The sequence below is a fragment of the Chlorocebus sabaeus genome, chromosome 9 (assembly GCF_047675955.1).
Source record: "Chlorocebus sabaeus isolate Y175 chromosome 9, mChlSab1.0.hap1, whole genome shotgun sequence".
Taxonomy (NCBI): Eukaryota; Metazoa; Chordata; class Mammalia; order Primates; family Cercopithecidae; genus Chlorocebus; species Chlorocebus sabaeus.
In genome coordinates this window covers 104,338,815-104,362,797 of record NC_132912.1, presented here as the reverse complement: position 1 = coordinate 104,362,797, position 23,983 = coordinate 104,338,815, and the positions used below count along the sequence as shown (strand labels likewise).

Below are 23,983 nucleotides of genomic sequence, written 5' to 3'. Positions count from 1 at the left end.
TGGGTGGTGAGCGGTGCTGGATGGATTCTTTGCTTTTAACCTGTCACCGCTGAAACTTGAGGAGTGCCTGGATTTTCTCTTTTATGTATGTGCTGGGGCTTGGGTGGAGAGCGGGGAGTACTGGAGGGGCAGTTTGCCCTAAGCATTGCTATACCCTGGATGATGGTGGGGGCTGGGACACACTCAAAGCTGTAGCCACCCGCTGGGCACCAGCGCTCCCATCGGGAGCCATCACCCACGTCTATGTGTGTCTCTCAGCTGCTCACCCTCAGGCAGCCAATGCTGCTTCTCACAGAACCTGCACCACTTTCAGGGTCACCATTGTTCCCTCAGCCCCTCATTCCATCAAGACCTCTAGAGACTGTTCTCCTTGCAGGCTGGGCTGGAACAGGGATGGAGGGGGAGTTGTTGACTAAAGCACACAGGTCAGAAGGCAGTCACAGGCACACAGCTGTTGCCTAAGTGGCAAGGAACTTGGCTGTGCCCCTCTCCCTTCCTCTTGTTCTGCCTTTCTGTCTTATGGAGCCAGGCACCATGGGGTTAGGCCCAGGGACAGGGGATTACTATCTCAACGAGAAAGAGTCCTTCACCCAACCTCAGAGTGCCAGAATATTCCTGCTTCTGACGGTAGGTGGTCTTCAAGCCCATTCCCTAACTCCCAGGTGCCAGGAATTCCTTTACCTTCATCTTGACTGACCAACCACTGCAGTATTCCTAGCTAGGCCCTATGATCCCATCAGACCCTGAGGAACTGTGCCAAAGCCATCCTGCCCGAGCCTGGGGTTTGGATGAATTGAGGCTCATCTTGTGTCCTCTATGTTTGAGCAGGACCCTTCCTTGGCTAGGCCCCAGGGAAGGTGCCATGTGTTGACTGTGTGGGGCCCAGCTCCTGGTGGCTGGAAGGCCCAAGTGGGTCTGACTGGCCTGCCATCACACATGCCCCCTTCCCCCATGGGCTTACGCTTGTGGTGGGTTTTATTTTTTTCTGCCAAGGGGCATTAAGATGGACCTAGCACTGGTGCCCTGAGCACAGGGCATAGCTGGGCCCCTGATAGCCTGTGGGCAGGTGGGCTTCAGGATGGAGAGCCCTTTAATCCCAGACCTGAAGGTGTCATAGTAGGTCCAACCACAGCCACAACCCTAAGCCCCGCTGAGATTGTGGGGTGGGGAAGCGGGTAGTGAGGTGGTTGGTGACCTGGCTGCTCCTAGGGTATTGAGTCTTTGGCCAGGCCCTGTGCTGCCCTGTGTGTGTGGCAAGCCCTGTACACATCCCATTGATTCCCCTTCCCCTTTGGGCCAGGGTCATCCCTGGTCCCCTGTTACACCTCCACTTCCACCTCAAAGCTCCCAAGTTCCCCTTTTTTCAACAAAGGCAGGGGCAGAATATGCTTCTCACCCATCCTAACAGATGCCCTAGGTTTTTCCCCTCTGAGCCTGGGCTCAAGCCAACCCCATGCCCGGAATACCCCCTCTGTGCCTAATGAAACCCTGCTCACTCTTCAGCATAAACAGCACCTCCGCCACAAAGCTCTCCTTGATCCTGACCCCTGTTGCTGGAGTTAGTGGCCCTTTCCACTGAACACAGTGTTGGAGCACTGATAAGGGCCACCTGGTCAGCCATGGCTGTGGCCTGGTAGAACTCTCCCTCTGAGCTAGGAACTGGCCTTGGTATCCTGAACTGAGCACAGGATATGAGTGTCAGGGCATCTGATGACATTTGGAATGGTAAGGGACACTTGGCTGGAGCCCTTTCTGTCTGGAGAAGGAAGCTGTGTCCTGCACACAGGCTGGGCTGCTCTGAGGGCACTGTTAGTGCCCCTCCTGCCCAGGTGTGGCTTTGTCTCTGCCCCAGCACTCTGCCCCCACCCTGTGCAGGGGCCTGGCCCACAGTCAGGGTGATTACGGGAACTGCCCCTCTTTAAAGTACCTCCCTTCTCCTTTGAAAGCATTACTGACAGCTTTTTTTCATTCTTTTTTCTTTACCTCTTTAAGGAACCCTGTAATTTCTTTCTCTTTCTTTCTCCCCCCATAACTTTTTCTTTCTTGTCTCCTCTTTCCCCCTGAACTCTTTGAAATTGGCTCTCTGCCTGCTGACACCAAACTGATACTTTGCGTTTCACTTCTCCTTATCCCTTTATGGCAACAGATGTTGAAATTTTGTATCCTTTTATCTGCCCGGCTGCCCCTTCCTGTAATTACGGCCCCCTTGTTAGCAGTACAAAGTGGGCTGCCTGGCCTTTGAGCCATTGTGTCTGAACACATGTGCGCGGGCGGGTGCTGGGGGTGCGCGCACACAGACACATGCATGTGAGAGGCTGTATGCTTGAGAAGGCCCTTCCTTCCTTCTCACCTGATGGGGCCGAGGCAAGCGAAGCTTCCGTAGCTACTCCACTGTTAACGATTAGAACCTATCTGTCCCCTTGATTCTCTCACTACCCCCACCAGAGGGCAAGCCTCTGGGCATCTGTGAGACGGAAAGGACTGCAAAGAGCTGGAAAGGGCTGGAGGTGGCCCTGGGTAACTCTTGGGGCAAGTCCAGTTGTGCAACTGTAATAAGAGATGTTGAGGGGCCAGTGATGGAGTGGCTGCATTGTCTGTGAAGGCAGGGAGTGCCAGCACCGTGGAGCATATAGACCTGATCTAAGATTTACTGGGTACATTACTTCATTTTCTCATCTGTAAAATGGGGTTAAGAAACTTACCTCCAAAGCCTGTTGCGAGGATTAAATGGGCTGATAACGAATAAAACACTCAGCATGTTGCCTGGTACACAGTATGGACTCAGGATATGTGAGCTGTTGCTGCGGTGGCTACTCTGCCACCAGGTAACCTTCGCAGCCATCTCATCTGGCTCCGGCAAAGAGAACAGGCCCTTCAGCTTACTTCCCTCTGTTCCCGTCATCCTGAAAGCTGCTGCCAGATAGGATTTCCAGGAGCTCTGCCTTTATCATGGATTCAGGCTCTGCTCTTCCTTGCTATATGACAGTGTCACTTTTCGTCTGTGACTCTCAGTTTCCTTATCTACAATTGGGGCCTGAACTAGGACAATCACTGTTCATTCAAAAGCCTCATGGCTGTCTGCCACTCACGGAGTTTGTGCCAGGTGAGGGATGTGCACCTTAAGGCCCACTGTGGCCTGGAGGCCGGACCCTGCCAGCACACTCCAGGGCCTCCAACCAAACCAGATTGCCAGCTGCCGCCAAAACAGCCTGGTTGCCCTAGCGCTGCACTTTTGTTGTTGCTGTTCCTGCCACCTGGGCCATCTCCGTGTCTTGTCATTGCCTATGACAGTCCTGTCTCTCAGTGAAGAATCAGTCAACACCCCTAGCCAGAAATGCTCACTTTTCTTAACTGCCCCCTTGTAGAATTTTCTGTTGTTCTCTGTGGTACCTACCAACTCACACTTTGATTTGTTAGTTGGATACATGTTGCAGACTTCTTTCTTTCCCTGGATTGAATACTCCTTGAAGGCAGGGACAAAGTCTCTTTGATAGTCACAGCTTACATCTCTCTGTAGCTTCCATTAAGCACAATGCTTTGTATACAGAAAATGCTCAACTGAAGGAAGGAGGAGATAGAAGGGAGGAAAAACCTCCCATTCTCTTTGCAACCATGTTGGGCCCAGCTTATACCTTCAAGCCATCTGCCCCCCAGGCAGCAGAGATGGAAGAAGGTCAACTCTTTGTCACCCTTCCATCCTCTCTCTCTCTCTCCAAAAGCCATTGTTGCATTTCAAGGTAGCACATGGCAGACAGGTGCACAGGTAAGCACAGACCCAAACAGATGCGGGAATGAGCATCCATAGGGTCTCCAGAGAACAGCATCAGGAACCCAGTATGTTAAAAATGACTGAAAAATGGTGTGGGAGCCACAGACATGCTGAGCTGTGGGCTGGGAGGTGGAGGAGGTGGTGACTCAGGAATGCTCTAGTACAGGCGGCTGTAGGGGAAGCTGGGAGAAGTACAGCAGGGCACCAGGCTTCCTAGCTCTGCAGATTTGGTGGGCAGGGGTAAGGTGCCAGGGACTGCCCCCTGTGCCCAGTCCAGCTTAGAACTCAGGGCCTGTCCCTGGTGGGCCATCCAGGTCTTTAGGGCCAGCCCCTACCACCAGTGAGCTTCCCCCCACAAAGATGGTGATGGGTGTCAGCGTTTCATGTAAATGTCCCTCCTCTCTGACTCCCCTTCTCTCTCTCCCTCCAGCTGCAGTAGTCACCTGGGCAGCAGGATAGTTTGGGCCAGGGGGCCCTGACCTCTCAGGGGTGTGGCCACACTCTGCTTGCTTCTTCCTGTCCAGGTAGTGGGGTTCCCAGGAGTAGCCTGCACACGGCCAGAGCCAAGGAAACAGATCTCCCTCAGGCTGCCCCTCCTCAGCCTGCGTCTCATTCATCAGGCTCACATGGGCGGCCCCATCTGTCTTTATGTTTTCCTGGGTCGAGAGAGAATTGCTGGACTTGGTTCGGGCGAGGCTGGGCTTTGGAGGCCCCCAGCACTTAGTGGCTCCTGGAGGCCTGGGCTTTGTCCATGGGAGTTGGAAGGGAATGGACTTTTTGTCTGGCCCTCTATAGTGACAGGCAGGCCCTTGCTCCCGTCTTGGCCCAGGGCTTTCTGAGCAGCAGCCCTGTTCCCACACAAGCTGTGCAACAGCCAAGGCTCTGCACCCCCTCCTCACCCCCCACAGTGAGAGGCCGAGAAGCATTCTTAACATTCTTTCCAGAGAAAAGGGGTGAAATGTCTGAATTTGGGGGGTCACCACATTATACAAATTGCAATCTAATCGTTTTTACAAGAACACACTTGCAGTAAGAAAAGGAGCCCAGGAGGAGGGGATGAGGAGACAGACAGCTTGTTTTGTCCCCCTTTCCCCCAAAGTTTGGGGCTATTGTCGGGCCAATCTCTCTACCAGAGCAGTTGAGCTAGAGTTTTCTAGTTAAATAGGTCTTGGGGTGGGGGCCGAGAAGGGCCCACGGTGCCATTTCTGTTTGTTTTCCCAAATCAAAGCCCCAGCAGGGCTCCTGTGGCACTGCTGGGTTGCTATTTGAAGAGATGGGCCTTTTCCCAGAGGCTGGTGTGTCAGTTTATGCTCTGAACTTAACCTCACGGGCACCACACAACAGAGCCTTGAGGGTCCTGGGCCCAGGGCAAAAGAAATTGTATCTTTTTATTGGCCCATTTAAAGTGTGTGTGGCCATTTTAGAGAACCAGAGAACAGCGCAGCAGAAAGAAACTTCTCAGCTCCTGGCCAGGCTGTGTGGGCAGACCAGGGACTCTCAGGACTTGTGTTGGCCCCCAGGGCCTGGTGCTCACTTGGGCCCTTGGGTCTCCCCCTGAGGGTAGGGACCCTTTGGGCTGTCCTGTATTTCTTACTGCAGATACTTATGGCCATGACATTTTCCAGTGGTGGCATGAATGCTGGAGTAGGGGCCCAGGTTGGCAGCCCCGTCTGGGTGGGCCTCTTATACTGCTGTCCCTGTGCAGCCCCATGAGTGCCCAGCTCTCCTTCCCTCTGAACCCAGGGACCAGGGTGGGCAGGTAGAGCCATGCTGGGCTTCAGTCCTCCCAACCCCCACTGCCTTTCATCTTCTATTTCAAACAAACATGAAATTACTTCTATAGATTAAAGAGGAGAGCTCCTCAGTCATTCCTTAAGGCCTCACTAATGGAGGGGGCAGGGCCCCCAAATCTGGAAGAGGGAGGAGAACTGTGGAGCCAAACAGCCCCTACCCAGCATGCACCCAGTATACCTGTGAGAGAGAGACTGACTCTCCTACAGGGCTCTGGCCTGCCCAGGGTGGCTGAATCTTGGCTGATGGCCATCTGGGAAGGCAGGGCTTCTCTGGGAGCCAATGTTAGCAGTCTCTAAGGGATGCTGATCTGGGGAGAAGGCTTCTGCCTGATCCCTCTCAGGATCCCCCCAACAGAGGCTTGTCATCTTCTCCCCACAGGCCCAGCTCTAGGCTACTGAGACGAAGACCAGAACTTCCCTGAGAAGGAGGCTGGGGGCAGGGGTGCTGACTTGGGGATTAGTTCCCCACTGGCAGCAGTGCTCCTGGCCAGGGCTCACTGCCCAGGGCTCAAAGGGGAAAAGGTGGAAGGGGCAGAAAGGAACCCTCAGTCTCCTCCTTTGATTCCTTCGGCCTTAAGGGAAGATGGCAGCTCTGTCAGGGAGAAGGGAGGTTGTGGGTCAGGGTCTGAATGAGGTGGAAGGATGAGACCTGACATCTGCATTCAGACGTGTGGCTGGCTGCCTTGTCTGACTCAAGCCCTTTGCTGACATGCTGCTTGGACCAAAGCTGCGCTGGTGAGCCATGAAGTCCCCTCACTCCATGCCAGGGCCTCTTACCTGGACATCCCTTTGAAGTGTCCATGGCCTTGTTTCTCCTGTCATGGCATGGGAGAGTCCAGCATCTCATGGGTAAAGGAAGCTGAGGCATCAGGCCTGGAGGGCGCCCCTTTTCCTTCATTCCCCCCAATAATTCTGCAGAAACTCAATACTTCTACCCATCCCCTGGCCGCAGGGATTAGCAGGTGCACTTGATGTTGAGGGGTAGTTGCTAGGGACAGGAGGCCCCCCTACATGGTTGCTAGGGGTCTGGCATCAGGGCAAAGGGTCTGCCCACTGCCGCGGTCACGGAGGGAATTACACAGTCACAAAGAAATTGTTCTTCTCAGTAATCTGCTCTCGGCCACCGGGTGGGGTGAGGGTGGGGGGAGCAGGCTGGAGTCCCGCAGGCTGGGGGCTGTGATCACAGAGGCGTGCTAGCCCCGGGCTGGGGGCCAGCTAGGCCAGGAACACCAGGGACAGCTCGCTAAGCTGCTTTCTCAGCGATTTCTCTCCCCAAACACAAAGGTGTTTACTTGTTTTAACATCTCCTGGGACTCCCCTTCTCCCTTTGTGTGGTCTTTATCCCCAGTGAGGTTTGAGCCCCAGATTACAGGCAAGAATTAAGGCATTGGACTCAGGCAGCTCAGAACTGCATGACCTGCAGGATCAAGAAGTATAAAGTAACCAAGTGTGTGTGTGTATGTGTATGTGTACGTGTATGTGAGGGGGGCCGACCCCTTCAGCAAGCCCCATTCATCGTCCTGAGGAGGAGTGGCTGGGTGGGTGGCAGCTGGCATGCAGGTGTGATGGAGGAGCTGCTGAGGCCTGGGATGCTGGGGGAGGGGTGGGACATGGGACTGGTTGCAGAGGCCTCATGGCAGGGGTGAGGTGGGTAGGAATTGGGCATCTCTTCCCTCAGCCCCCTTCCTTGAGTCTCATTCTAGCTGAGGAAAGAGAATATTTCCCCAAGGTCTGATGCCCTCTGAAGGTGGAACGAATGTGTATGGCCCATGTGGAGCAGCCTCACTCTGTCCTTCCCTTCCCAGTGGGCAGCTGATGACACACTTGGGCAGTGACTTTCCCCCAGGGGCTGGGGTGCTGGATGTCATGTATGAGTCCCCTTTCACACTGCTGTCCTGTGGCTATGACACCTATGTTCGCTACTGGGACCTCCGCACCAGTGTCCGGTGAGTGTGCTGGGCACAGAGGACAGGTGGTGGGGGTCTGCACCAATCCTGGTCCTTTCTCCAGTCCTGGGTTGGCCCATGGGAGAGGGCACAGAGACTCCATGTCAGGGCTGGGAAGGAAGAATCCTGCAAGGTCATATCAAGCTTAGACTTCCTGTACTTGGGCAGCCCTGCTCGCAGTGGCTTGGGAAACTATAGCCAACAGGCCCTAGCAAAGGCAGGCGTTTCCCAGAGCCTCCGGAGCCATCAGGGCACTGTCCCTCAATATTCTATCCCAGCCTTTCTTGAGGCCTGTGTTACTTCTCCTCTCTTGAGTCCAGTGATAAGTAGCTGGCCATATGCAAACAGAAGTGCAGGCATAATCTGCTCTGTGGTCTGGGCCATGGTGAGACAGCCCTCTACAGAAGATGCTTTCTCCCATGATGTTCGGTTTTTGATGAATCTGATGATTTCGGCTTCTGTCTCCATCCCGGAATGGCTCCTTAGCCACTCTAGGCCCAAGAAAGCTGGGGCAGAGGTGGAGGGTACCCTAAACCTCCTTCTGCGTCTCCTCTTCCTGGACAGGAAATGTGTCATGGAGTGGGAGGAGCCCCATGACAGCACCCTGTACTGCCTGCAGACAGATGGCAACCACCTGCTGGCCACAGGTTCCTCCTACTACGGTGTTGTACGGCTGTGGGACCGGCGCCAAAGGGCTTGCCTGCATGTAAGTGTCCTGCCCACCTCTTCTCCAGGATGCCAAGACTCATGATTATGGGCTGCACTGGGGAGAGGGTGAGGTAGCCAAGGATGTGCCTAGAAAGGGTTGGAAGAAGCCTACAATGGCACATGTCCCTCTTCCCCTGGGCCTGGGGATCCTGGGTTATGGCACACCTCTGTCCCACTTGGAAAGCTCTTACCACTTCCTGTGCCCTCCATTCCAGGCCTTCCCGCTGACGTCGACCCCCCTCAGCAGCCCTGTGTACTGCCTGCGTCTCACCACCAAGCATCTCTATGCTGCGCTGTCTTACAACCTCCATGTCCTGGATTTTCAAAACCCATGACCGTCAGGGCCACCCCTGCCTCTGGGCCAGGGAAACCAGCTACTCAGGGACCTCTCTTGCCTGGAGGGTGCAGTGATAGCTCCTCCCCAGTGCTCCACTGTGCTCCTGGGCCTGTGACCCCAGTGCTCAGGCACCTTGCACTAGAGGCTTCTGACTCCTGGGGCTTTGGGGCTTACCAGAGATGCAGTCCCTCCCAGGAACCTGTTGGAGAGGCAGGACCTGCTGCTTTTGAAGAGTGCGGCTGAACCGGGGCCTTGCGTCCCTGTTTGGCCAGAGCAAGGATCTGGCCTGGAGAGGCCCATCCTATACCCCTTATTAGAGCTATGATAGCCTACAGAGTGAGGTGAGGTGCTCCCACCTTCCCAGATGGTTCCTTTCTGCCCCGTCCTGGAAGGAAAGGTAAGGCTGCCAATAGCCCACTGGCACCAGCCAGACCTCACCCTTGACCAACCTCTTGGGGCCGGGGGTTCCCTCCTGGGGCACTGTGACCTGGTTTTGCTTTGAAACCAATAAAGAGCAGAGGGAACCCAGCAGTTCTGAGTTCTGAGCCAGCCCTACCTCAGGCTGGCTGTTGAGACAAGCTACAATTTTCATTTTTGTAAAAATAAAGCTTGATTGTTCACAGATCTGGTTCCTCACTGGCTGAATAGTTCCAGAAGGCCCCAGGAGAAGGGAACAGGAGACCCAAGCTCAGGGTTGTGTGTGCTGCTGAAACGACAAGACCAGCCTCATGGCTCTGTGTCCCAAAGAACAAAGGTTTCTTTTTTTCAGGAACAGTTGCCATTGATGACCTATTCTTTAGCCTTTGGGGTGTGGAGGGTCACCTGTGGGTTTGCAGAGGGGACTGTGGAAAGGGTCCAGGCTGCTGGGAGCTCAGTTGTTACCTGTGGTGACCCCTACCCCAACACACACCCTTGGCAACATTATGACCCTTATTCTGGCTTTTTACCCACAATGCCTTAACATCCTGTGTTCTATTTCCAAGGTTTCTGTTTTTGTTGTTGTTGTTTCGTTTGTTTGCTGTTTTGAGACGGAGTCTCGCTCTGTCGCCCAAGCTAGAGTGCAGTGGCGCGATCTTGGCTACTGCAACCTCCACCTCCCAGGTTGAAGCAATTCTCCTGCCTCAGCCTCCTGAGTAGCTGGAATTACATGCATGCGCCACCATGCCTGGTAATTTTTGTATTTTTAGTAGAGACAGGGTTTCACCATATTGGCCAGGATGGTCTCCATCTCTTGATCCCGTGATCCGCCCACCTCAGCCTCCCAAAGTGCTGGGATTAAAGCATGAGCCACTGCACCTGGCTGGTTTCTGCATTTTTAAAACGTTCCCTTGCCCACATATCTTCAGGAGTTTCCTCTGAGCCACTTCCGCAAGCTATGGTAGCACAGGTTCCCTCCAGCCTGGTCTTCCTGTGAGTTTGTGTAAACAGGTTGCAGGGAAAGGCCAGCCCTGCCCTACTAGGGCCATGTGCTCCCACCCCATTCTCCCTTTTTGTGGAAGGCTTTATGTTGAAGGTCCCTGGGATAGAGAAGGGAATGTCATCACACCCTCCCGAGGGAGGCCAGTGGGGTCTGGGGCCAGGTAGCATACAGAGGTAAACAAGAGGGCATTCCCCGTGCAGTAAGTAGCTCAGAATGACTTTACTCAGGAAATATGACCATGACTCACTGGATAGGAGTGCCCCACGGCCCAGTTCTTGTAGACCCGTGATAGCTCCTAGAAGATAGGAGGCTGCCGTGGTCAAGAAGGACCAAGCCTTGAAGTCTCACGGCACCCCCTGTGCTGGAGGTATAAGGCTCAGGGGCCAACTACTGGGTCTTGCAGTCCCCATCGTTGCCGTGGGCTGTCTTTACCTTCTTTAGTTCCTTCTGTAGCTCGGACTCAGCCACCACAACCTCCTTTGGCTTCTGGTACTGTGGATGGAGCCAGGAAGAAGAAAATAATTCAGTCACTGTCCCTTCTCCTTCCGTACACACTTGGGGCCCCTACTCCTTCTGATCCCCTTATTTGCACGAGAAAATTGAGGCCTATAGGATTGAATGATTTGCTCAATGTCACGTGCCTGAGTAGGAGCAGACCTTGGACCAGAACCCAAGTTCAATTTCCACCGCTTCCCCTTCATCCTCTACCCTCTTCTAGCTGTGAATCATATGGTCAGGCTCCTCCCTGAGCCCCCTCCCTGCTCTCCCCTATGCTGAATTAGAGATGTCTGTTCTCCCACAAGCACACCCTAGGGCTTGGGGCTAGAACTGAGGACTTTTATGGGATGGGAAGTGGGCAGGGAAAGAGGAAGACTCTCCCTGATGCAGTGTCCAAGAAGTCTGGGTGAATCTTACAGAGATGATCAGGGTGCAGTTCGCGTGGGCAAAGCTTAGCAAGGCGTCATCCAGAGGTAGCTGGTGTCTATCTAGGTCAGGAATGGAGAACTTCTTGTAGTACCTGTGGGGACACCGAGAGGCCATTGGGGCACTCGGCAAGGTGACCCCAACAGCTGGGCATCAGGCCCTCTGCTGCCTAGCTTCTACATAGTTCTCCCATACCTTCCACACATGCAGAGAGGGAGAAGACAAGCCAGTTAGAACACCAGTATTTTAGAGCTCAGTGGCCCTGGAAAGCATAGAATGCAAGCCTTATGTCCAGTCCAGTGGCAGAAGAACAGAACCCAGTTATAATTCTGTGATTAGACCAGGGGTTGTAGTGATTCACATCTCAAGAGCTGGGTCTCCCTAAGGCAGAAGAAGCCTGGAACACACAAATAGCTCAAGCAGCTTGGACTCCTCTACACCCAAAGCCTCATGGAGACACCAGAAAAATGGGGCGTGTTCTAACAACGGACAGAATAAGGACATTCAGACCTGTCTCCCAAAGCTGGGGCCCTATTGCTAAGAAGTCCTCTGAAGGCCTCAACTACCTGTTCCTCTTTTGGGGCCTTTCAAGGCCTTGTTAGCCTGGCTCTACTTGTAGGCCAGAGGGAAAAGTATATCTACTAGGAGAAATCTCCTTGAGAGGACAAACCATGTTACTCATCATGGAAGCTGGACCTCTGGACTACTTGGCTGGCCCCAAGTCCCCACTCCTCCATTTTTACACATCACACATGGTCCTTATCATCTCCAGGTGCTGGTTCAGAGATTGATGCCTTTTAATTAAAAAAAAAAAAAAAAAAAAAGAACAGATAGCAACACCCAGTTCGTAATGTGTATAACTAGACTTCGCAGGAAATTTGACCCCCCTTACCAAAAAGAGAACTCGGCTCGGAGAGATGAAATGTGCCTTGTTTCACAGCCAGTTGTCAGTTGGGATGGAAGTCAAGATTAGAGTAAGATTCCTTGTCTTTGGTCTGATGCTTACTACACCAAAGCATAATGAATGGCCTTTTCATCTCTAACAATATACCAATTTGGCATTTTCCTTAGTGGAAATGTGGCTTAGGATCTGGCCAGGGGCTGCCAGACCTGTCACTTGGGCAAGGCATCACTTTCTGCTGCAGAGGTTGTATGGGCTGTGAAGGGAAACACCTCAGGCAGGTACAAACAGACTCAAGTGAGAGGCCTGGGGAGGATGGGGCTTTTAGTACTTCAGAGGGGCCTGGTCCTTGTGGTGACAGCTACCCTGAGTCCACTTCAAAAGCCCCTATGCCCTGGGGACTCGGAGAGTTGACATCAATGCAGCACTTCTGCCCCCGTCCTCCCTGCCCAAATCCCTCCGTTGAACAGAGACTCTGGGGCCCCTCTCCTCCCAGGTTCCCCACTCCCCACCAAGGTACTGGGACCCATGGCAGGAAAAGAATGTTTACTTAAAGGCTGACAGTTCAAAAGGAGTGGGGGCTGGGGGATCCTAATGGCACTGCAAGTTGCTTTATTTTCCAAAGCTCTGCCCCAGGGAAAGGCGATCCATCTGCCTGCAAACCGGGGATGGAATGCCTGCCTCATCCTCTTCCTAGCCAGCTCAGGCTGAGGGCTCTTCCTGGGGCCTTTGGTCTGGCCAGCAAAGGTGGCAGACACTGATAATAGGGGAGAGTCAAAGGTTAAACAGCAGAGATTAGATGAACACAAAGACTTGTTAGGAAGTGTTAACATCTTCCCTGCAAAGATACACAAAAAGCAGAACCAGGAGGGAAGCAGCCCAGCCGAACCATTCCCCCAGGCTGGGGCAGTGGGACCAGAAAACGAATCCCAGGGCTTGGCCACAACAGCAAGGACAGGATCAGACGGAACTTAAGGTGCATAGCTTACACCTGCTTTCCTTGAACTACTCCTACCTCCAGGCAAGAGGAATGAAGGCAGAGCACGTGGAGGCTCAGCTTGGTTTTGAGTCTGTTGTAATGGATTTAGTTTATTGGTTGAGGTTAAACAACTTCTTAGAAGCTCCTGATAGTCAGGCTCAAGGGAGTAGGGAACATCTGCCTTTTCTCCTCCTGGGGCAGCCCACCCCCTACTCACCCCCATTCCCCAGACATGGGGTTTTTTTCCATGATGGGTACTGTACTTGACTTTCTCACCAGCACCTGGACAACAGAGAAACCCACTGTGCTTCTGGAAGAGTCATAACGTTCAGCCTCAGACAGCTGTAGTAGGCAGCAGACATTTATTGGGCATCAACTGTGTCCCAGGCCTTGAGCTGTGAGCTGGGGATTGAAGGATGAAGAAGAGGGCGGGCATGGTGGCTCACGCCTGTAATCCCAGCATTTTCGGAGGCTGAGGTGGAAGGATCACTTGAGGCCAGGAGTTCAAGACCAGCCTGGGCAACATAGAGAGACCCTGTCTCTACAAAAAATTAAAAGAAAAAGATGAAGAAGAAACAAGGCCTCCAGATGCAGTGGCTCACTCCTGTAATCCCAGCTCTTTGGGAGGCCAAGGTGGGCAGATCACTTGAGGCTGGGAGTTCAAGACCAGCCTGGCCAACATGGTGAAACCCTGTCTCTACTAAAATACAAAACTTAGCCAGGTGTGGTGGCAGGTGCCTGTAGTCCCAGCTACTCGGGAGGCTGAGGCAGGAGAATCACTTGAACCCAGGGGGCAGAGGTTGCAGTGAGCAGAGATTGTGCCACTGCACTCCAGCCTGGGTGACAGAGCAAGACTCCATCTCAAAAAAAGAAACAAGGCTATATCCCTGCTGATCAGACCTTGTTTTGTTTCTGCTAAAAGTTGAATCCTTACAGCAGGATAGTTCCTTGGCTTCCAGCAGATGCCCCGCTCTCCCCCATTCCTACCTCCCTTCACTGTTCTATCTCAGCCATACAATGAAAGATGACATTTTAAAAAATTAATGCTTACTCTGTGCCAGGTTCTAAACACATTTAGTTGTCAAAACAACTCTCTCAGGTTGGTTACTTCTATTATCCACTTTTAAACAAAAGGAAACTGAGGCCCAGAAAAGTTAGATATCTTGCCCAACTCACAAAGCTGGTAAACAGAGAAGCCCGTATTAAAGTGAGAATCCCCCAAATCTCCTGACCCCTCCATGTCTCCACATTCTCACCACAAAGTAATAGCCCACCATGGTCTAGATTATTTGCATTTGTCCAAGGATGGGGCAGATATTGGGGTGGGAGGTGGGGATGTTCAACCATGAAACAGGTTGTCTCTCCTGGAATCTAAACACTCTGCGGGCCCCCTGGGTACTCTCTCCAACACATCAATGGCCTTGCTTTCTGAATGTCAAAAGTCTCCAAAAGACATATGTGGAAGTAAAGGCTTGTCGCAGAACTCCTGGCCCTGCCCTGTGACCCTGGACAGGTCACTTAATTTCTGGGCCTCAGTTTCCACATTCCTTCTTCAAATAAAAGAGCTGCACTAGATGAACTTGAAGTCATTGTCAAAGGGCCCAGAACAGGCCAACTCTGTACCCTATCTTCTCCCTGTTCCACAGACAACTCCATTTTGGCTGTTTCAGGAATGACCTACTGCCTCCCTCTCTATAGTATCCCCTCCCCAATTCCAGCCCTTCTCCAATCCAAAAGGGCACCAGAGGCCAGGCCATCAGAGGGAGAGAGACTCTGGAGGCTGAAGGCAGGAGCAGTGCTGCTGTGTCAAAGGGCCCAGAACAGGCCAACTCTGTACCCTATCTTCTCCCTGTTCCACAGACAACTCCATTTTGGCTGTTTCAGGAATGACCTACTGCCTCCCTCTCTATAGTATCCCCTCCCCAATTCCAGCCCTTCTCCAATCCAAAAGGGCACCAGAGGCCAGGCCATCAGAGGGAGAGAGACTCTGGAGGCTGAAGGCAGGAGCAGTGCTGCTGTGGACAATCACTCAGGTCATGCCTCACATACCTCGGAGGGGGTGCCATGCACACCTGCACACTGCCAGAGGGTCCAGAGAAGCCTCCAACCAGTCCGCCCTTAGAAAAGCAGCAGGCAAATCTTCTTAAACATCAAGGCGCTAGGCAAACTCGGCACCCCCACCCACAGTCACCCCCTGCTAGAGTCACAATCACACACACATACTAAAGGCTCTCAGCCCCACCAAAGAGCAGCCTGTTTAATCCAGAGTTTCTTAAACTTATTTGACCACAGAATCCTTTTTTCTAGTGAAGCCTATTAACACCTCCCACAGTGTCAGGATCACCGATGTCAAATCAGCCAAGCTCTCCTCAGATTCCAGTTTCCAAAGAACTGTTGAGGACCTGCTTCAGGCCAGCCATTGTGCTGGCCTGTACATACACGATTTCATCCAATTCCCCAAAATCTGTGAAGTAGCTCTGAGTGTTCTCTGATAGATGAGGAAACCTTGCCTACCTTCTACAGCTAATATGTGACAGAGGCCAGATTTAACCCAACAACTTCTTACTCCTGCACCCTGGCTCATTCCACTTACAGCGGCCAACTTCCAGGCTGAGGCTAGGAGCCCTCTTTCTGCACAAACGTTATTATCAGGAATAGATGGTTCAACACTGGGATCCTAGAAGAGCACTTTTTTCCTTCCCTGATTCAGCCCTCACTAATATGTGAGGCCAAGGACATGATACACTACAATCAATTCCTTCAAGTAAAGTCACCAACCCAGCTCTTCAGAGACAAGGCAAGTATGGGTAAAGAAACTCTGGCTTTGGTCAGTAACCACATTCCAGAATATTAGAACTGGGGTAGGTATGGAACCTCCCGGTGAAGGAAGAGGTCAAGTCAGAGAGAAATGCCATGATGTGGTGGAAAGTGCAGATGCCTGGGCATCAAGAGAGATGGTCACTAACTTTCCTCTCAGCAGGCTGGTTCATCATGCTGACTTTATATATACATTTATATAATCATCTATAACACAAGAATAAAAGTATGGATCCTGCCCACCTCCCGATAGCATGATGATCAGAAAACAGATTTTAAATGTACTGTATCCTTAAAAAGCTAAACACTGTGGAAGGGAATAGCCATTGAGTTTTTGGCTTCTGGCCAGAGGCCACACTGGTCTGGGTGTGGTGGCTCATGCCTATAATCTTAGCACTTCAAGAGGCCAAGGTAGGAGGATCACTTGAGCCCAGGATTTTGAGAGCAGCTTGGGCAAAATGGAGAGGCCCTCAACTCTATAAAAAAAAATTTTTAAACTTAGCCAGGTGGGGTGGTATGCAACCATAGTCCCAGCTTCTCAGGAAGATGAGGCGGGAGGATCCCTTGAGCCCAGGAGTTCAAAGCTGCAGTGAGCTATGATTGTGCAAGAAGTGCACTCTAGCCTGGGCAATAGGGCAAGACTCCATCTCTTAAAACAAAACAAAACAAAAAAGAATGTCTATGCAGGCTATAACCCTTGATGAGAAATAAATCTCTCCCTTCCAAATTAATTTTTTAAAAGGAATAGCCATTGAGTTCTATATAATTAATGGGAGTCAAGGTATAAAACACATTCCTCCAGGTAGAAGGTAAAAATGCCACTAAGTTCAGGAATGATCTGGCTAAGGGTTCAGCAGCCTCTAGGTAACCTCCCAAAGGAGAGACCTAAGAAGGACAGGGATGAGCCAGGCTGGGACACTGGATCAGAGGCCCAGTGTGGGTTCCAAAGTGGGCCCTGAAACACTCCTCTCTCCTCTATGGGAATCCAACCCTCAGCCCTGCCCCTCCAGGGGCATCACTCCCATCCCACCTGGACTCACCCATCATTTCAAAAATATCCAACAACCCCCACTTGCCTTGAGAGCTAGCGTGGGCCTCTAGTCACGGAGCTCCTGGCCAACAGCGCCACCTACGGCTGGATGTGCGCAGGAGATGGGACCCAGAGGATCTGCCCACAGATGAATTTTTTGGTGAGCTAGCTAGCTTCTCTTTCCTCACTCCCTGGTAATCACATTTCTGTCTGATATCTGTATTCGACAGTGACCTCTGGGGGACAAAAAAGAGGCAGCAGCCAGCTTCACAAAGTGCTGGGCTGCAGATTCAAGTGCTATCAGAAGCACTTTTGTTCCCAGTTTGGACCCAAGGCCTCTTCCGCCAGGGAATGCTTGCTGAAGCATGGAGTTTGTTTTCCTACAGGCAATTTCTCTGTTGTCTGAAATTGCTAAATTCCACTTTAGGCAGTGACTCCTGTTAATGATGAGAACAATAACGGGAATAAACTGCCTCTTATCTGAGGGCTTCAAAGTGCTTTATAAACACAAACCCTTATTATTATGACTTTATATTTATAGACAAGGCCCACTGCAGGGGCTGCTGGCTGCATGTACAGCAATAATCCTGAAATTAATTCATCCATCTCCACCCTTTCCCCTGTCCTCTTAACCCTGCCAAAGCAATGGGATATGGGGGTCACAAGAGGATAGCAGCACCCAGGGCTGCAATGGGGGAGTCTGGGAGCTACCCTGCTTCCCTGTGGGCCTCGTGGGCCTGAGGGAGATGGAAGGGGAGACTGGCACCACATCACCTGAGGAGATGCATGAGGAGATGCACAAGGAGCTGGGTCCCCATTACTGCATGTAAAGCAGGAGATGGGTGGGGGCATCCCCACGAGGCATGTTGAATGGCTTCACAGCTTGCAGACGGGTAACTTGTAAAACCTCCCATCTCAATGCACAAATCTATTTTGTGGGAGTTGGCCCAAGACTGTATTCTCTCTAGCCCAGGTCAAGATTGATTCATTTCAGGGCCATTCCCTTCGGGCCTCACACAGGGCATTTCTCTTCTCCTGTGATCAGTCAGGGCTTCAGAAACCTAAATGAGATCAATGCATTTCCAAAATGGAAATGCACTGTGGCCACCTTCTGTCCTTTCAACCCCTGCAGTTTTCCTCCCCTCTAAGGGACCACAAATGGAAGTTGAGTACCCCTTTTGAAGCATTATGCAAGAGATTTCCAAGCAGCCCAAGCATCTGCCCCACTGTCACTCAGTCTGGGGAGGGATTAGTTTTACTGCTGCCCAGTCTGCTTTAAACTGCTGTCAAGTACTGCTTTAAAGGACTGTCACTGCCACTTCAGACAGGTGTGCCTTCCAAGCTATGGCTCCCTGCCAGCTCTGACACTGATGTCACCAGGCCACCCTTAACAAGGACTGGATCCAGCCAGGAGACCAAGATCATAATAACCTTTAAGCAGAACCACCTGAGACCACAAGCTAATGGTCGTGTGATTTCCCTCATCATCTCATTCATTCAACAAATATTTACTGAGCTCTTGTCTATGCCAGGTACTATACTAGACACTCATTCAAGTTTCTCTTCCCTGATGGAGCTGATTACATTATTCAGGCTGGTCCTGCAGAGAGGAAGCCCTTCCAATACCTGGAAGCAGAAGGGCTTCCTCTCTGCAGGACCAGCCTGAATAATGATCCTAACCTCAGATCAAACCCCACCTACAGCCTGCTCATACACAAGCACACAGGGTGCCCTCCACGCTACTCACTTCTTGTTGGTTGTTTTGACAATGATGCAGCGCTCCTTCTGGTCCACACAGACACTGTAGACATCCTTAGGATAGGGGAGGTTTCGAATCCGCCACTGGAAACTCTTCTTGGTGTCCTTGCGCATGAAGATAGGCTACAGAAGGCAAATCCAACTCGAGGACTGTTCCTGGGGAAGGGAAGGCTCCACCCTCATCAGAGCTCTACCCCGGGGCATAAGACCCTCAGCTCTTCTCCACTGCTGCCCTCTGACACTACTATTGCTACAACACTCCAGGCCCTGAGCCCCCGCCCTGGGATGATCAAGCCAAAATGTCTGTATTCATTCAAACAAACATTTATAGATTGTTGTGTCCAGGTGGCACACTGGAGGCAAGGAGGTGAACAAGACATGGTCCCTGTCCTCAAGAGCCAGCAGCCCACAGCCCACCCCCACCTCAGCCCGTGCAAGACACCTGGACAGATGGACGTACATTGGCATTGCTTTCCTTGATGAGTTCAGGCCCCAGGTTTCCTGCTCCTAGGGGCGCTGGCTCTCCTACTTCAAGCTGCCACTGGCCCATGGCTCCCAGGGCACTTTTCACACGCCACTTTCTCACTGGGGAGAGAAGCAAGCATCAGGATGAGAGTGAAGAGAGGGTCTCTGCTCTTTTCTGTCGAATCACCGGCACCACACTAGGTAACCAGCACAAGATGAAAGTGGGAGTGTTGGGCCTTTACTCTCGGCTTTAATTTAAGGAGGGACCTCACAACTTCTGAAATTTCAGTAGAGCATTTCAATATTAGACAACCTGCAAAGCGCATCTCATGGGCGCTCAGGCAAAAGGAACTGGAATGAAGCTCTGAGAGGAGCCAAGTGGAATCAAGAAACCCTCAGGTATGGCTTCAAGCAAAGGGAAGAAGTGAAAATTAGGAAAAGGGTTGTTTCTGGTAATGGAGAAAATCTGGATCCCAAAAAGGAGTTGAGGCACATTTTTTCCCTCAAAAACATGCAGAGGAAAAAAGAAGAGGGTGAAAGCTGTTGGGCAGGTCTGTATCATGATTCAGAAAGTCCAAATATAGAAATTCACTCATTTCAGGTACACCTTGCTTTAAAAAACAAAAACAAAAACAAAAAAACGCCCCAAAGCTGCATTTAAACAAAATCGTAGGCACATGCCATATTTTAAATGCACTGTTTATAAAAGATCTAATGTGAATTTTTTGTAAAAGGGAGTCCTTTTAGAATGCAAATAACCATCTCTATTTTACCTTAACAACCCAGATGCTTGCATAAGATTTTAAGGCACATATATTATGAAAATTATAAATCAAGAAACTAGTTGAATGGACAGTACCTGAAAACCCCTGCTGAGATTTTCATTTTCAGGAACCATGCAGTCCATCACTGCAGGGGGATCTTTTCTGAGCCGTGACCTCCCATCCCCCAGTTCCTTTCCCTTCCTGCTGCATTTGGAATCTGGGGGCTGCCTGCTATGGTATCCTCCAGCCTGAGGAGCCCAGTTGGTGCTAAAGACCAGCAGCCTCTGTAGCTGTTTAAGGAGCTAAACAACTCAAAAAGTGCATAGTACTCGGTTACAGTTGTTTCTGTTTGTGTCTTCTTCCAGGTAGGAGTTGATAGCTACAGTCAGGTTCTCAGCACTAGGCAGGCCAGCTGTTTACTTTAGACCTTTTGAGCAGCTGTGTCAAATCCAAATGCCCTTATCGCTATAAGCAAGGCACACAACCTGAACACAAAAGTGTGCTGTAAAATTAGAATTTTCCCTTGGATATGTGCTTTTATAAGGTCTGCTGCATTCTGCAGTGTGATTTTATTACCTCTTAGGGCCAAAAATTCTCCCTAGAAACACATTTCCAAGTTTATAATGAAAATTAATAAGGAAGAGTAAAACTTGGAAATATGCTTTATAGGCAACTTTTTTCCCCCCACAAATACTTCTCTCTTAAGTGAATGGACTGTGACCAGGAGTATATCCAAATCTATTCAGTGTTAATACCTCTCTTCACTGGAAGCAGCCTTCTGGGGGCCTCTGTCACAGTCTCGAACTCAGAAGTGACAAATGCCTCCGAGCAGCAGCTTATTGTGAAAAGATCCATGTACCCTACTCTATACGACAGGAAAGATCACTCAGATTCTTGCTCAGACTAGGTATAAAATGCTGTGTGTAGAATAAGGCAGGAAATTACTTTTTTTCTCAGGCATATTGACAATGGTATGGGGACAGCTCACATTGGACGGCAGTGTCAGAACCACATAAACACTTGGGACCATTTAGTGTAAGGGCAAACAAGCACCCTTAGACTCCAGTGGTGCCACTTTATAATAGTACACAACCATCACAGATTTTAAAGGTGGAAGTTCCTTTAGAAAGCATCTACTCCAATGTCTGTACTTTTAAAATGAAAAATAGCATTTCTTCCCTGACTGCTCTCTTTCAACCCCTGCCACTACTCTCCAGGAAACAGAGTATGAAGAATTACTGAGGCTCAAGGAGACAATCTTACAAATGCCACAGCTAAACTCCGGGTCTCGTAACTCCAAATTCAGAATTTGAATTATTAATAAAACTTTATTCTGAAAGTGTTCAATAAGCATATGTAATATTTTGAAAGGTTTCTGTTTTTTTTTTTTTTTTTTTTTAAGTAGCTCAATTCATTTTTTTATATTTGGCCTTTAAAGGGTAAGCTTTGATTATCTGAAAAGGTAAAATATGAGGACTACCTCACTACCTGGGGCTGGATAAGTGAGGTGCCCCGTTAAGTCATGGGCCTTGCTAAATTGGGTGTCCTAATGCACAATACAGCACCAGGGTGGCCTGGAGGGACGATAACCACCCCAGGATTTTCTGTGCACTCTTTTACTCCAAGAAATTTTGAGTTTTACACAGAAAACTTCCCAAGAAGTACTCAAAGAAGGAAGAAAGTCAGCTGCTGGTTTCCTTACTTCTGACATTAAAAACCACTCAGGGAACTTGACACCTCCGGCTGCTTCACCTTTATTTTTTGTTTAAACATCTTGAGAATTAAATTCTTTGTTAGAATGCAGAAGAAAGTCTCCTTTTCCATTCCCTCTAGAGATAAGACCCAATAAAAGATTTTAGTGAAGTCCTCCTTATTTTTCCCATGCACAAGTGCACAGGTGCAAACGCACATGTAAAAATGCACACTTTGTCTTGTCTTTCTTGTCCCTGTCTTTGTTCCTGAACTCAAGGACGGCTCCTGTGGCAACAGAAGACTGTTTCCACCTGCTGTCACTCTGATTTGATTATGTTAAACCCAAACTGGTGTGTGTGAGGCAGCTTCCCGGGCCGCTGTCATATCTTCCCAGCTGAGCCCCAGCCAGACCCTGGAAAGGAGACTTTCCACCCTGGTGAAGGGTCTGATGGGGAATATGTAAAGGTGGTGGTGCCTGGGAGCTTTTTCCTAAGTCAGCAGGAAGCAGGCTGATGTCCCAGACTGCTGAAAGGAGGCCCCATCTTTCAGGTGGGCTGGAAAGTAGACGTCCTAAAGGCCTCTTTCCCCAAAGCTCCAAGCCCTGGCCCACTTCCAATGTGGATAATTACATTCCCCTTCCCTAAATACTCCCTGCAGCTTAAACTGGATGCAGGATTCTTCTTTTCTGCCCTAAAACACTGCAACATTGCTATGTGGCTATTAAACAGCTGCCATGTCCCATCCCAGAGGAGGCCGAAGGGATCGAGTGGGTCATTTATAAAGCCAGTGAAGTGCTTGGGGATGAAAGTGCTCAATATCCTCCAAATGCAGCCTCGGGTGGTCAGGCTGGCGGTCAAATACCAAAGCAGATTAAGTCAGTAATCCGAATGTAATCGCTGGGGGATGGCCTGCCCTTCAGCCTCAGCCCCCTTGGACATGCTGTGTTCTTCTCAGGCTGGTTTGATGTTCCGATCATTGTTATGGGGCCTTCAGTTTTTTCCTCTATGAATACATGCAGCAATCATTGTGGGGGGTGGGAATGAATAGCACTGAGAGGGTAGGAAAAAAAATAAGACACTAACATGCTTATTAACACCAACTGGAGGAACTCTGTCCCAGACTGACGCACACCTATTGGCAATTCTTCGTCTGTAAATTACTTTGAGTTTTTCTAACAGAAAACCGGTTTGGCTAATTTTCAAATTTATATACGTAGCTAGAAAAATGGAAACTATTCCTATTTATTGCCACAAAAACCATGTCCCTATTTTGCTTCATAGAATGCACAAGCAAAAGCCAGCTCAAGCCCTGGGATTATTTATACTTAAAAATTAATAATGAATAGTATTTTGCCAGGGCAGCTGGGGTGGTGGGCAGGAAGAAGAGTAAGAAAAAGATCTGCTGTTCTAGAGCTGGGCCCAGTGGCTCCAGTGAGGTCCTCCTGTCTGCTCATCAGTCCACACTCAGGCCTTTCTGGGCAAAGAAAAACATAGTAAGAAGAAAAGAAAGTTGGATTTAAATATTCTCAACTCCCAGCACTATGTTGTTGAGGACTAAAGCCTGGACTCTTAATTGGACAGAACTAGGCTTAAATCCTGGCTTAGACACTAGCTACATAATTCTCAACAAGGTGCTTAACCTCTTTGAGCTTCCATTTTTTCCAAATGTAAAATGGAGACAAGAGTATCTACCTCATAGGGCTTTAATGAGGATGAGTAAATGAGGTAATTCACAGAGAGCACTTAGCATGGTGCCCAGTAAGAGTCATGATATTAATATAATTATTAGGTCAACTTTAGCCAAACAGTGTTCTCCTGTGAACAGTCTTCTCCTCCATTTCCGCTTTTAAGAAAGAGGAGTTTGGAAGCCACGGTCTATTCCCCACCTGCCACCAGGAGAAGTGACAGGTTAATGTGGGATATCGGGGAACATGGTGCTACAAATGAAGAAACCTGGACTTGTTTTTAATTTCAGTTTCATGTCCAAGCACAACAAAGACACCGGGTTTTATTTGTTTGTTTTTACAGCCGCAGCAGCTATAGCTGTTTTATTTGCTCTGTGTGGAGGAGTAGAGAAGTGGCATGGGGGGCTGGGAGTGAGGAGCTGCGGCTAGTCTCTGGCCTGGTTATGGTGGTGGCTAGTCCACGTGACCTCTGCTTTCATAAGTTCTCCCCTGTTAGGCATTCCAAGGCTGTCATCCCCTGGGAGCACTATAAATTACAATGCAATGTGAGGATATTACTACTGTATTGGTTTCCACCGAATCGGTGTCATATGCTAAACACATCAAGATTTTTAATAGCACCAGACTAAACCAATTGGGACTGGAGCCCAAGCAGCTCATAATAAGGAGGGATCAACACTTCACTGTGTGACTGAACATGCGCAGGACAAACATTTTAAGACTGGAGACTGAGGGAATGCAAGCCAGTGTAATCCACGTTGTCGGTTCTAGACATTTATGAGCTGTCAGAAAAAGGGAAAAAGAAATTCCCTCACCAATACTACCTGTCGATCAGGCCCAGGAAGAAATTAAAGCCAAGAATAATGACAGGAAAATAAACCAGCCCATGATTCCATCATTGGTCTTAGCATTTCAGATGGAACTTAATAAAGAGACCAACTCCCACTGCTGACAGCCTTGGGCCCTGGGTCAAAGAGCCAGCCACCTAGCTCTGGG

The 23,983-nt window shown here is 50.2% G+C and overlaps 2 protein-coding genes across 5 annotated transcripts in view; one reads left to right on the top strand and one right to left on the bottom strand.

Annotated features, from left to right (window-relative positions):
- Positions 1-9,177, top strand: part of FBXW4 (F-box and WD repeat domain containing 4) — an 86,514-nt gene extending 77,337 nt beyond the window's left edge. Inside the window, exons 7-9 of one of the 2 annotated variants that reach the window (XM_007963924.3) lie at positions 7,368-7,508; positions 8,073-8,214; positions 8,432-9,177. In XM_007963924.3, coding sequence (XP_007962115.3) covers positions 7,368-7,508; positions 8,073-8,214; positions 8,432-8,551 — 403 coding nt within the window. In that variant the 3' untranslated portion in view covers positions 8,552-9,177. The remainder of the gene's footprint in view (positions 1-7,367; positions 7,509-8,072; positions 8,215-8,431) is intronic. The other variant, XM_038009485.2, reaches the window with a different exon arrangement.
- A 996-nt stretch (positions 9,178-10,173) lies between these two features.
- The window catches only part of DPCD (deleted in primary ciliary dyskinesia homolog (mouse)), a 21,543-nt gene continuing 7,733 nt past the window's right edge, over positions 10,174-23,983 (bottom strand). For 2 of the 3 annotated variants that reach the window (XM_007963908.3, XM_007963907.3), the window contains 4 exons: positions 18,843-18,967; positions 18,372-18,505; positions 10,889-10,991; positions 10,174-10,465 (listed from right to left, as the gene is read on the bottom strand). In XM_007963908.3, the coding sequence (XP_007962099.1) occupies positions 10,361-10,465; positions 10,889-10,991; positions 18,372-18,505; positions 18,843-18,967 (467 nt within the window). In that variant the 3' untranslated portion in view covers positions 10,174-10,360. Of the gene's footprint in view, positions 10,466-10,888; positions 10,992-14,826; positions 14,895-18,371; positions 18,506-18,842; positions 18,968-23,983 lie in introns of all 3 variants that reach the window. The other variant, XR_012094034.1, reaches the window with a different exon arrangement.